This window comes from Gekko japonicus, unplaced genomic scaffold (genome assembly GCF_001447785.1).
Source record: "Gekko japonicus isolate JY-2015 unplaced genomic scaffold, Gekko_japonicus_V1.1 scaffold944, whole genome shotgun sequence".
Taxonomy (NCBI): domain Eukaryota; kingdom Metazoa; phylum Chordata; class Lepidosauria; order Squamata; family Gekkonidae; genus Gekko; species Gekko japonicus.
In genome coordinates, this window is record NW_015165857.1 from 59,593 (window position 1) to 71,736 (window position 12,144).

The 12,144-nt window shown below is 44.4% G+C and overlaps 1 protein-coding gene across 1 annotated transcript in view; it reads right to left on the reverse strand.

The window, feature by feature from the left end:
- Positions 1 to 11,881, reverse strand: part of GALNT8 (polypeptide N-acetylgalactosaminyltransferase 8) — a 38,194-nt gene extending 26,313 nt beyond the window's left edge. Inside the window, exons 1-4 of the mRNA XM_015411177.1 lie at positions 11,721 to 11,881; positions 4,216 to 4,382; positions 2,817 to 3,000; positions 973 to 1,170 (exon numbers count right to left, since the gene is read on the reverse strand). Coding sequence (XP_015266663.1) covers positions 973 to 1,170; positions 2,817 to 3,000; positions 4,216 to 4,382; positions 11,721 to 11,881 — 710 coding nt within the window. The remainder of the gene's footprint in view (positions 1 to 972; positions 1,171 to 2,816; positions 3,001 to 4,215; positions 4,383 to 11,720) is intronic.
- Between the last annotated feature and the right edge of the window lie 263 nt (positions 11,882 to 12,144).

Here is a 12,144-nt window from a genome sequence, read left to right on the forward strand (position 1 = left end):
GAACCTCACAGAGCAGAGGGATGCACCACGCGGGTTTTTCCCCGAAGAGCCTGTGTTTGCGGAGAACTTTGGCAGGGGGCCGAAGTGGCCCGCGGGCCGCATCATCAGGCCAACGGGCACCGTCATGTATGAGGTGTCCACAGAGTGCGGCCAGATCCTCCGGCGGCACATCGACCAGCTCAGGCGGCGATTGCTCCCCGATCACGAGACGACGGAAGTACCGAGGCAGTGGGTAGAGTTAGAAGAGGACCCCAGCGAGGCCCCAGACGTAACCACGCCCGCGCCAGAGGACCCACCGCGGAGCAGCCAGACCCCGACAGCGGAGGTGGGGTCCCCAGAACCCGAACAGGAGACGGTTGAAGCCCCAGCTCCACCGCATGATTCCGGACCTGAGGTCAGAACCCAGGGGGCTCCAGCACAGGGCCCCAGACGATCAGCAAGGGTGCGACAGCCCCCAGCGTACCTGAAAGACTATGTCACCTAGGGGGGGTTCCGGACTATGGGGGGAGGGGTGTTGTGTCCACTGACCGCCACCGGAGGTCAGCGCACATACCTGAGCTTCAGTCCTGGAAGACAATGGGGACTAGGATTCTAGTCCCTCCACAGGGGAACCAATGGGAGCCATGGCGGGGGATTCAAACCCACCAATGGTGACCAGGGGGCGTCCCCAGGTGTGTATATAGTTGGCCTGCCGGCCGTTTGTCCGCATGTCTTGTTGTGTGCCTAATAAAGCGTGCTATGCACTACGTCGTTGTCTGTCGTCCATCCATGCGGCTACCCACTACATAACAGTTTGCAGTTCTGATATCAGAAAAAGACCAGCATTCTGTGTGACAGCCTTCCTCCTCAATTTGTATAGATAAAGTAATATGTAGTCTCTCGTCGCAAGGAAAATCACCCTCTGTCAGCTGCCCCTGGAATTTCCCATTGTTCAGAGAAGTGGAAGTGCAAAGCTTAACTATTCTGACTTACTGGATTGGTGCTGTTTCATCTTTGAGTGCGTACCAGTCCCCTGGAACTGACTCGTAGAGACACCAGAGGGCCCAGTCAAATCCGTCTGCAGCCTCAATGTATGGGACTAGTCCGAAGTCATCAAAGCGGATATTGTCAAACACTGGGGATATGATAACAGTGCGGTCTTCCTTGATTCGAGACAGAATGGGTTCAGACCTACAGTAAATTAATAGAATGCTGCAAAAAATACCTTTCTTGTATATAAGAAATACAAGATGATTAAGGGGTTGGAGAACCTTTCTTACTAGGAAAGGCTGAAGACTGGGAATGTTCATCTTTAGAAAAGGGACAAGTAAGGGGAGGAAAACAACAGAGGCTATGCATGGGGCAGACAGAGTAGACAGAGAGTCCCCTTTTTCTCCCTCTCCCAAAATACTAGAACTCAAGAGCATCCAATAAAGTTGATGGGCAGTAGATTCAGGACAGACAAAAGGAAATACTACTTTTTTGAATTTCTAATTTGCATTGATAAGATAAAAGAAGATAAAAAAAGATAAAAAATTACATAAAATAGAAAAAGCCTTCCAAATTTTCTCTACAATAAATATAAGTTTGATTACAAATCTTTTCCTTGCTATATATGAAGAATAAAGAACTCTCTTTTTTGTATCCTAATATCTTAATAATCAAAACCACAAATCATCATGGAAAGTGCTAAATATACCTCTGTTTTGAGCTGTTACCTATGACTACGCCTCCCCTGGGCATTCACTGTAACGCATGCTTGACCGTTGGTGCTTTTTGCAACCTGGCCTCAGCCTCGCAGCTAGGAAACACGACCATGCATTTGTTCTGCTAATGGTAGGGTTGCCATTTTCCAGGTGGAGCCTTGAGATCTTGGGGGATAACAACTGATATCCAGAGTGAAGATCAGTTTCCCTGGAGGAAATGTCTACTTTGAAGGATGGACTCTTTGGTGTTTATATTGCACTGAGGTCCCTCCCCTCCCCAAACGCCGCCCTCCCAGGCTCTACCCCCAAATCTCCAGGGACTTCCTAACCTGGAGTTGGCAGCCCTATCTCTGGTGGAAGGTGCCTTCTGCCACAGGAAAGTGCCTCCACTAACAGAACAAATACACAGGACCAATGCTCCTTCTAAGCTGCGGAGTCCTGTGAGCAAAAATTCTACTTTGTGAGCTAATAGCATTAAAGTTGTGAGCGAGCAATTTGGCTACTGCATAAATTAGTTTGCTCCAGAGCCATCCTTCCTGAGCTCAGACAAAAATGTGTGAGGTGGAGGCTAAAAAGCTGTGAGCTAGCTCACACTTACTTAGCTTAGAGGGAACACTGCACAGGACCCAATCCATAGTGCACTTGTATGAAATTACATCTGCAGGACACAACCCCAATAAAAACACATATGTGAACAGCAATCTAGTACTTTCCATAGATATTAAAGGGCATCTCATTTATCTTTGCATAAACTAACTCATGACCACAAATATTAGGGATTCTTCCAAAATTCTCATCTCAGTTTCTCCTCAGAATTTGGAGTTCTGAATTTGGAGGAAGGCATTAAAACTCTTTCTGTCCAAAATGTTTTTTTTGTTACCTCCTGTCAAAGAGTTCACTTCTTGAAATGCATTTATAGGTCAGTATCATAAATTTTTCTCCTGGATTTGATTATTTCCATTATTTCCTATCTTGTGATGCTAACCTTACAGTGGGGTCTTGTATGTAACTTGAGTCACTGTATGAGACTACCATGGGAGCAAAGGAGATTTCCCCCCAGATGGAATTCCTGTAATAGGGTATCACCAAGGGAGCTGGGGGGAGCATTCCTGTCTCCATTTTATTCCTTACCATCCATGATTGACTTCAATATGTGCATCCAGGATAGCCACAACGTCAGCACTGGATGCTTTCCAGCCAGAAATCCGAGCTTGTGTGAGACCTTCTCTTCTCTGATGCCGGACCAATTTCAGCAGCCCAGGATGTTTTACATTGTACCTTTTGATCTTCTCCTCCAAAGGTTCTTTTAGGTCCTCTGGGGGGGGAAAATGCTGCACAATTTAGTCTCTTCAAATATTAATATGTGCTGAAATATGGAAAAGATCAATTAGGTTACATTATTCACATTTCCCTTCTTTCCCCCGTACAAACCCATGAATCTTTCTTACTGTATAATGACCAGAGGAAATTTGGATGCTCAAAACTCATGCAGAGATTAATTTAAAATGCAGCCAGACCATTCACTTGAAGCTCATGTGTTTCGCTCTGATACGTGTGGCTGCCGCCCTGTTTTGCTCAGATGCTCACTGGCAGCTCCCCAGAAGCCTCCCCTGTTAAATAGTGGGTTTAACATGGCAGAGGTGAAGGCAGAGTGATTTCAACAAGCAGCAGTTTGTTGCATCGCAACAGGAATGCTTTACATGGGCAACTGCTCTAACTGTATACATCTAAGCCACTCCCAACCCCCATGCAATTGGTGAGTTCAAATGGCCTCCAGGCTCCAGATTGGCTGGCTGCCCTCAGGGGCCAAGCCACAGGCAGGTTCCAGGATCCTGCCTGCCTTTGGTCTGGGGCTTCAAGCTCCAACTCGGGGGCCTGCCCAGACAAGCCCAGGCAAACCCAGACATGCCTCCCCACCCTCCATCTAGGTGGTCTGTCAGACAAGTCCAGGCATAACACCCCCTACCCCCAAGACCTGGGGCAAAAGTATGCTATTGCTAGATGTTCTGAGAGAAAAATCTACGGCCATGCCACCCTGAACACCCCCAATCTTTTCTGATCTCAGAAGGTAAGCAGGGTCTGGCCTGGTTATTACCTGGATTGAAGACTGCCTGGGAATACCAGGTGCTTTAGTCTGAAAAAATTGGGGGGAGGGGCCATGGTTCAGTAGTAGAGCCTCTGCTTTGCATGCAGAAGGTCCCAGGTTCAATCCCTGGCATCTCCAGTTTAAAAGAACCAGGAAGTGGGTGATGTGAAAGACCTCTGCCTGAGACCCTGGAGAGCCACTGTCAGTCTGCATAGACAGAACTGACCTTGAAACAACTTGGGCGTATTACTATGGTGGTGTTTTCAGCGGCCATGCACCTCAGTGCAGAGAACTCATGTTGGACTTCTCTATAAGAGGAGCATCTCTGCAATGTGTTCTCCATACCCAGAATGAGCAGGATTGAGGCTCCATCCAGTGACAACCATACCTTGTTGCATGGACCAGCCATTCTGGCTTGTAACATTCGCAGTCCATGGGACTCACCATGCGAACTGCAGTCATCAACCAAGACAATTTCTTTCAAGAGATGGGAAGGCGTTCTATTGATTATGCTGGTGATCGCACGCAAGATGATGGATGTGGCCTCATTTACAAATATTAGAACAACGCTAATTGTTGGGAGGTCATGTGGATATTTTTTCTCTTGACACCTGTCCAGAAAACCAGGAGGAGAATCTGTCAGAATGTTTTCCTGCCCAATGGAAGCGAAGGACTATCAGGAAGAAAAAGACTGTCATGATAAAATGTTGTGAAGATTCCATTTATCACATTCTCATGACAAATCATTTTCAGGGACATTCTCAGATTGCCTGAAGGAGGTGGTGGTGTGACCACTGAAAAAAAACTTTTTGGACCCTACGGTCCTGGCTAACTACCGCCCAGTATCAAACCTTCCGTTCCTAGGCAAGGTGGTTGAGAGAGTGATAGCTGAGCAGCTCCAGGTGTTCTTGGATGACTCCTCTATCCTGGACCCATTTCAGTCCAGCTTCCACCCGGGCCACAGGATGGAGACTGTACTGGTAGCCCTTACAGACAACCTCCGGAGACATCTGGATCAAAGCGAGTCAGCACTGCTGTTGCTATTGGATTTGACAGCAGCATTGGACATGGTGGATCATGATCTTTCGACCCACCACCTCGCTGACACAGGGATTCGAGGAACAGCCTTGCAGTGGCTGTCCTCCTTTCTCCATGGTCAGGGACAGATGCTGGCATCTGGGGAGAGGGTTTCATCATGTTACCCTATGGTATATGGCGTCCCGCAAGCGGCGATCCTCTCCCCAATGTTATTTAACATCTAAAAGCACCCCCTTGCCCAGTTGATTTGGGGATTTGGGCTGGCCTGTCATCAGTACACTGATGACACCCAGCTATATCTGTCAATGGACAGCTGGCAGCAATCCACTATGGATAATCTGGCCAGGGCTTTAGAAGCTGTGGATGATTGGTAGAAACTGAGCCGGCTGAAACTAAATCCAGCTAAGATGAAGGTCCTGTTCCTGAGCTGGCTCCCAGCCCTTGGTGGGGAGCCACTGATGCCTGTGCCATCGGTGAGGAGTCTAGGAGGGACACTGGATGCCTCACTTTCTATGGAAGTCCAGGTCACCAATGTTGCCAGATCAGCCTTTTATCATCTTAGGCTGGTCAAGCAACTAGTTGCCTACCTTTCTTTCGATGACTTGGTGACAATGATCCGTGTAATGGTCACTTCCAGGACTGAATTCACTCTATGAAAGCCTACCCTTGAACCTGATCTTAACTTGATCTTGAAACTTCAGCTAGTACAGAATGCAGCAGCGCGCCTGCTGACAGGGACACCTATGCGGGTGCATATTCAGCCTGTGCTGCGCCAACTGCATTGGTTGGCGGTTGAATACTGGGTTAGGTTCAAGGCTATGGTGTTGACCTTTAAGGCCCTTTGTGGCCAGGGACCAGTATACCTGTGGGATCGTCTCTTCCCATATATGCCTTGCAGAGCCTTGTGCTTTGCTGACCAGCACTGCCTTGTAGTATCTGGCCTGAAAGTCATTTCAGCCCTGACCTCATCTTGGTAGAACATGCTTCCAATTGAGATCAGGGCCCTGAGAGATTTGTTGCAATTCTGCAGGGCCTGTAAAATTGAGCTGTTCCACCAGGCCTTTGGTGGATTTCGAATAACATTGGCATCCCCTGTTCTGACCGCCATGGAGCTCTATATCACGGGTGCAACAGGCAATTGACTCATTCCATCTTGATTTATTGCCCCCTAGGATGGGGCTAATGTACTCTGAAGGACACCAATTGCTTCATTGTTTAGCTAGAATCTTTAACATATTGTTTTAACTTATTGATTTAATTTTAATTGTAACTGTATATGTGATTGTGATGGACTGCACAGAAAAGCAGGCTTTTAAAAATGCTGCTTGTATCAGAGAGTGAGGGAGCTCAAGAATTAATCTTCCCTGGAGAGAAGAGCTTATGTGATTGGCTGCTCTACTCACTGTCTGATTGGCCAGCATCAGTTGAGAGAGGAAATAAAACAGTTGATCTGGAGGGAAAAGAGGTCTTTTGTAATTTGGTCTTTCGTCTTTTCGGTTGTGTGAAAACTAATGGCTGGATCAGTAGCCAGAGGGTTTGGCTTCTGAGGGAAGAGACATTTGGGAGTCAGTGTTTTCTGACAGGCAATAAGAAAAGTACTTCTACAGAAAGAAGAAGAGAAACCCCATTGTCTTAGATATATTCAAATTGCTCTGAGGGAGAACTTTAATTTCTTAGGGATAAGGAAAATAACTTCCTCCTGGTGAAAAGGGGTTGGGAAGAGAACCCTGGACTGTGATAAAGGGGAGAAGCTTAGACACCTCAGGAGTTGCTGTAATGTCTAAAGGAAAACGTAGAGCTCTGAAGGAAGAAATCTAGAAACATCAATAAGAACTGTGTTAGTGCTGAATTATACTAAACAAAGTACCTCTCAAAGAAACAGAAAGCCTTGAAACAAAACTACAAACACTCTCTTGAATGTTCTTAGAATTCAACTCTGTATATATTAGAATTTTGTTTACCTCAGCAATCTCAAAACCTTGACTATTCCATTTATACATATATTCTCTGCCTGTTTAATAAAATCTTAATTCTGTTTTTGAAAGTTAATTTGCCTCAAGTGCCATTTCTCAAGGGTTTAAAAAAAACTGGACAGCTCCTGTATTTTCAGTAGAGTTTGTGAGCTGAGAAAAAGCTTAAACTAAATATCTAAACATAGGATGGGACAGTCAAGTATTTTGTGACAAAGAATATATACACACTACTGTAGGGCAACTCAGTCACCAAGAGGAACTGAAGATTTGCCAGGAAAAAATCTGCCAGACAGTTGTGTAGATAACAGGGGTTCGTCATAGTGATATTTTAACTTTTCTTCTCTGTTATTTTATGTCTTTGATATGGGCCACCCTGAGCCCACTTGCAGGGTAGGGTGAGATATAAACTGCAAACAACAACAACAACATTTGTGTCTTGATTTGCTCAGAACAAATTATTAGTTTGCATGAGAGGGGGAATTAAACCAAATATCTGTCAAGTGAATTTATTCAGTTTCATGATTATCACCCCCATCTGATCCTAAATTTAACTTTAAAATAATTGATTAACATTACATCTGCTAGATATCTGAAATGATTTTTTTCCAAATTAATTTAGGAGTGGCGGAGGCCTCCCTGTTGAGTGGTTAATGATGACATCCAGCTCAAAAGCCTGCAGTGCACTGGATGTGGATAGCATATAGCAGTGATACCCACATGTGGTTCTTCTGAGTACTGTTCCCTGTGGTCCCTGCCCTGCATTAAAGGAAAGTGTGTAATTTCTTTAGAAATGAGAATAATTTCGTCATTACTATGGGACCAAGATAAAACTGTTTTATTTTAAAATCACAACACAACTTATCCATGACAATTATATCAAGGTTCTGAAAATGAAGGTGGGTTCTGTGTTTGAGGCTAGATCAATATATACAGCTGGATATGATGGTGGAATGGGGTGTGACATGTATTTATTAATAATATCAAATTAAAACATATATAGGGGCCCAATTATAACCAATATATATAAAACATAACCATAACCAGGGCTAAAAGAGTTGACCTGACGCGTTTCGGCCGAATCGGCCTTCCTCAGAGGTCATACAAGTGTGGCTAGATGGTAAATAGTTACATTCATAAAAACACAATCAGGAATATATACAAACTATAAATTCAACAAGGACCATAAAGTAAATTGTTCAGAAGTAAAATAACCAGGCACAGGATAAATATGCACATGAAACCTTTTTAGTGCAATCACTAGCCCAGTGATTATAAAATCCACCTATGGTCCACAAATAACCTTCTTTGATTGTGTTGCCACAATATTCACAAGTAAAAAGCTTAATAAATACATGTACCTCTTTTTATGAAAAGGTTTTAATATTGGCCCTCCTTTCCACTAACCTTTGTTTGGTTTTGGAGTTCTTTGTTAGGTTTAGTTTCTTTCCCTTTTTTGTTCTTGCTGGTGGAATGGGGTGTACCACCACTGAATATTATCCATTTTTTTAAAAAAAACTCCCAATAGTGGGGAAAGAACTCTTGATGCTCAGAAATACTGTGGAACAGTTAGAATCAAGTCTACTAGCACCTTAGACCATCAAGACTTTCAGGGAGGGTAAAAACTTTCAAGAGTCAAAGCTCCCTTAGTCAGACACCTTTATCAGATACAGTGGTAATTCAAAGGGTTATATTATATATTACTGTTTGTCCATGTTTGGAGTGACGCACATAGCATACAGTAGTTACGTGGCTCTTTTGGTTGATGGAAACTGTGAATGCAGCTCTCCACGATCCACAGACTGAGTACCATTGGAATACAGAGTGCTGAATCTTCCCATGGACACACTGCATTTCTGAAGTGGTTGGTCCTAATGGTGCTGAATGTACATGGTCTAGCATCACCAGCCTCCAGATGGGGCCTGGCGACCTGGAATTACAACTGATCTCCAGACAGCTGAGATCAGTTCCCCTGAAGAAACTGGCAGCTTTGGAAGGTGGACTCTATGGCACTAAAGCCTGCTGAGAGCCCTCCCCTCCCCAAACTCTCCCCTCCACAGGCTCCATTTTCAAACCTTTGGGAATTCCTTGAACAAGAGATGGGATTTCCTGATCAGGAGATAGCATCCCAAAGCTGGCCCCAAATGATAACTGCACCCAGACATTAAGACCATCCTCTTTCTGTGTTGCAAATCCACTGGTTTCCAGTTTGCTACCGGGTTCAATTCAGTGTGGTGGTTTTGACCTCTGAAGCTTTTCACAATCTGGGATTCCTAATAGTTGAAGGACAGAAGCCCACCCATGAGCCTGAAGGACAGAAGCCCACCCATGAGCCCTCCCATCTGGCCTTCATCTGAAAGGGGGGAAAGCTCATTTTATGCATATGTGGTGGAACTGCTGTAGAGTTGAAATTAATTGGTAAATAATTGAAGAACCATATTAAAAGTCTGGGAAAAATCAAATTTCCCTTAGATCTCACCATCTATTAATTAAATTATGGGAAGATGGTACAGACATCATATCAAGAATTACTATTGAATGGAAGGAAAAAAGGATATGAGATAACTTGTTATATGAATTATAAGTGTACTTATTGTGGTATCCTAATAAAGAGTTAAAAAAAAGAATTACTATTGAATACTTTGACTGTAACACGGATGATGTTCACTTGATATTGGAAATCCGAATCATTGGTCAGTAAAAGAATATAAAAATATGGGACATAAAAATAACAGAATTAACAGCTAGGCTTGCAAACAGGCCAGGAGGAAAATGTCACCCATTTTTTTCATTCACAGTTTATTAATTTTTATAGTGAACAATAATACAAAATATTAATTTTCCAACAATCCATTATATTATTCACTCTTTTTATTAATATAAAGCATTCTTCAGCTCATCCACTAACTCCTGTTATACCTAATTACTAAACAAGAATTACTTCCTATTCTGACTCCTATTATCTTATACCACCTGTTACATGTAGAAGAAGAAGAAGAGATTGGATTTATACCGCGCCCTTCACTTGGAGTCTCAGAGCAGCTTACAAACTCCTTTCCCTTCCCCTCCCCACAACAGACACCCTGTGAGGTGGGTGGGGCTGAGAGAACTCTGACACAAACTGCTCTTTTTCAAGGACAGCTGTGCCAGAGCTTGTGACTGACCCAAGGTCACATCAGCAGGTGCAAGTGGAGGAGTGGGGAATAAAACCCGGTTCTCCCAGATTAGAGTCCAGACACTTTGTCTTTGCATTGTTATCTGGAAAAGGAATTGGTGACTGAAGCAACCAGTCTGGAATTAAGGAACATATATAATTTTTTAAAAATCTCTACTTTGGTAGGGAATATGGAAGTATTAGATAATGTTATAAAGGCTTTTGTATGATTTTTGTATGATATCTATTGGTAATTTTTTAATGAAATGCAGGGCTTTTTTTGTAGAAAAAGCCCAGCAGGAACTCATTAGCATAACAGGTCACATCCAACAGCAGAAACTCGTTAGCATTTTAGGCCACACCCCTGATAGTGCAGCTTATTATCATATTAGGCCACACCCACACACCCCGGCTGCGGGGAGCCTGGGCAAGCCCCCCCTTGAAGGGAAGGGAAGGGAAGGGAAGGGAAGGCAGTTTAAACTGGCCCTTTGACAGGCCGGGGAAGGCACAGGGAGGTATTTAAAAGTCTCCCCGATCCTTCCAGGGGCCCCCCTGGCCCGCCCACCTCAGAGTCGCTGGGGGGGTCACTCTCCAGGCCTTCCCTCTGTAGCCACTCACGCAGAGGTTTTGGCTGTAGTGGGCGTGGCCAACTCTGAAGCCAGCCGGAACTCCGTTCCTGTGCGTTCCTGCCCAAAAATAGACCTGATGAAATGAATTGGAAATGTCTAGGCATTTATTAAAGTGCTAATGAAATTGGGAGGGGGACAAGCAAAGCAGATCTATGATGGGAAGCAATAAGATGCTATCAGCGGTGGCTCTTGAGTTCTGGAATTCATTCCACACAGAGAAAAGGAAGACTCCAGTCTCATTGTGGAGTTTCAAGAAAGCTGCTGGTCTGTTCTTTTAAATCAAGCTTTTAATTGATAAAGATTTGTTATTTGAATTTGGAATGTCAACATTTTGTTGTTGTTTTTCTTAAATGCTGCCTGTAGCTTGAGCCATCTCTCTTGACGCCACTGTGCTGTTTTGGGTCTGCTTGACCATGTTTAGAAGAGTTTTATACAGTTTTTTAAATGATGTTTGACTTTTGATTTATTATTTAAGCTGCTGAGCGCAGAAGAATAGATGCTTTCAAATTATGGTGCTGGAGTCCCTTGGACTACAAGGAGATCAAACCAGTCAATCCTAAAAGAAATCAACCCTGACTGTTCCCTGGAAGGTCAGATACTGAAGCTGAAGCTCAAATACTTTGGCCACCAAATGAGAAGGGAGCACTCACTGGAGAAGACCCTGATGCTGGGAAAGACTGAAGGTCAAAGAAGGGGGCGGCAAAGGGTGAGATGGTTAGACAGTGTTATCGAGGCAACAAACATGAAATTAAGCAAACTCCAGAGGCCAGTGGAAGACAGGAGGGCTTGGCATGATGGGGTCCATGGAGTCGCAAAGAGTCAGACTCTACTATGAGACTGAAGAATAAAAAGCATTTAAGATAAAATTGGGGGGGAGGGAGAAAGAGGTCTTCTGCTCATTAGTCAGCATTGGGGAGTGAAAACACAGGTGCCAAATTCCATCATGTTTTGTCTTTCAGCTATTTTTGACTGCCTGGTCAGCTTGATTATGGCTCTTTCCTACCTGCCTGCTTCTCCTCTGGCTGTGTATTCCCCCTCTCATGTCCCCCCCCTGCCCCCTGGCTCTCCAGCTTCTCTATCCCTTAATCTTGACCTCAAGTCCATATTTGTCAACTTACATTAGCCCATAAAAGTACCTGAAAGAGAGTCCTACTTCACCTGGAAGGCCTGGTGTCTTTGAGAGATCTGTCCAGAGGTAGTTGGTCACTGAGGTAGACATTGTACCCATACTGTACAAACAGGCCCTGAGCTGCCACTTCCTGGTCTTCTGTTAGGTTGTCACCCCATCTTTTAAACAGAGGGGAGTTTGGGAACCGCATTCTGGGCTTGGCTTTGTTCTTCCCCTCTTCTTTCTTTGCCTCCTTGGCTGCCTGTGCTCCATCTGTAGACTTCTCTGGCAATTGTACACCATCTGCCAGCTTCCTTGCTTCCACATTATTTGATCGTTTTATGGAATTTGCTTTAAAAAATTAACAGAAAATAATTAAATGAGTGTCATGATGGAGTAGGATTAGCAATTCTGGCTTGGGGGATTCCTGGGCCCTGGTATTGGTGGAATCTGGGAGAGGAGGGAACTCAGCAG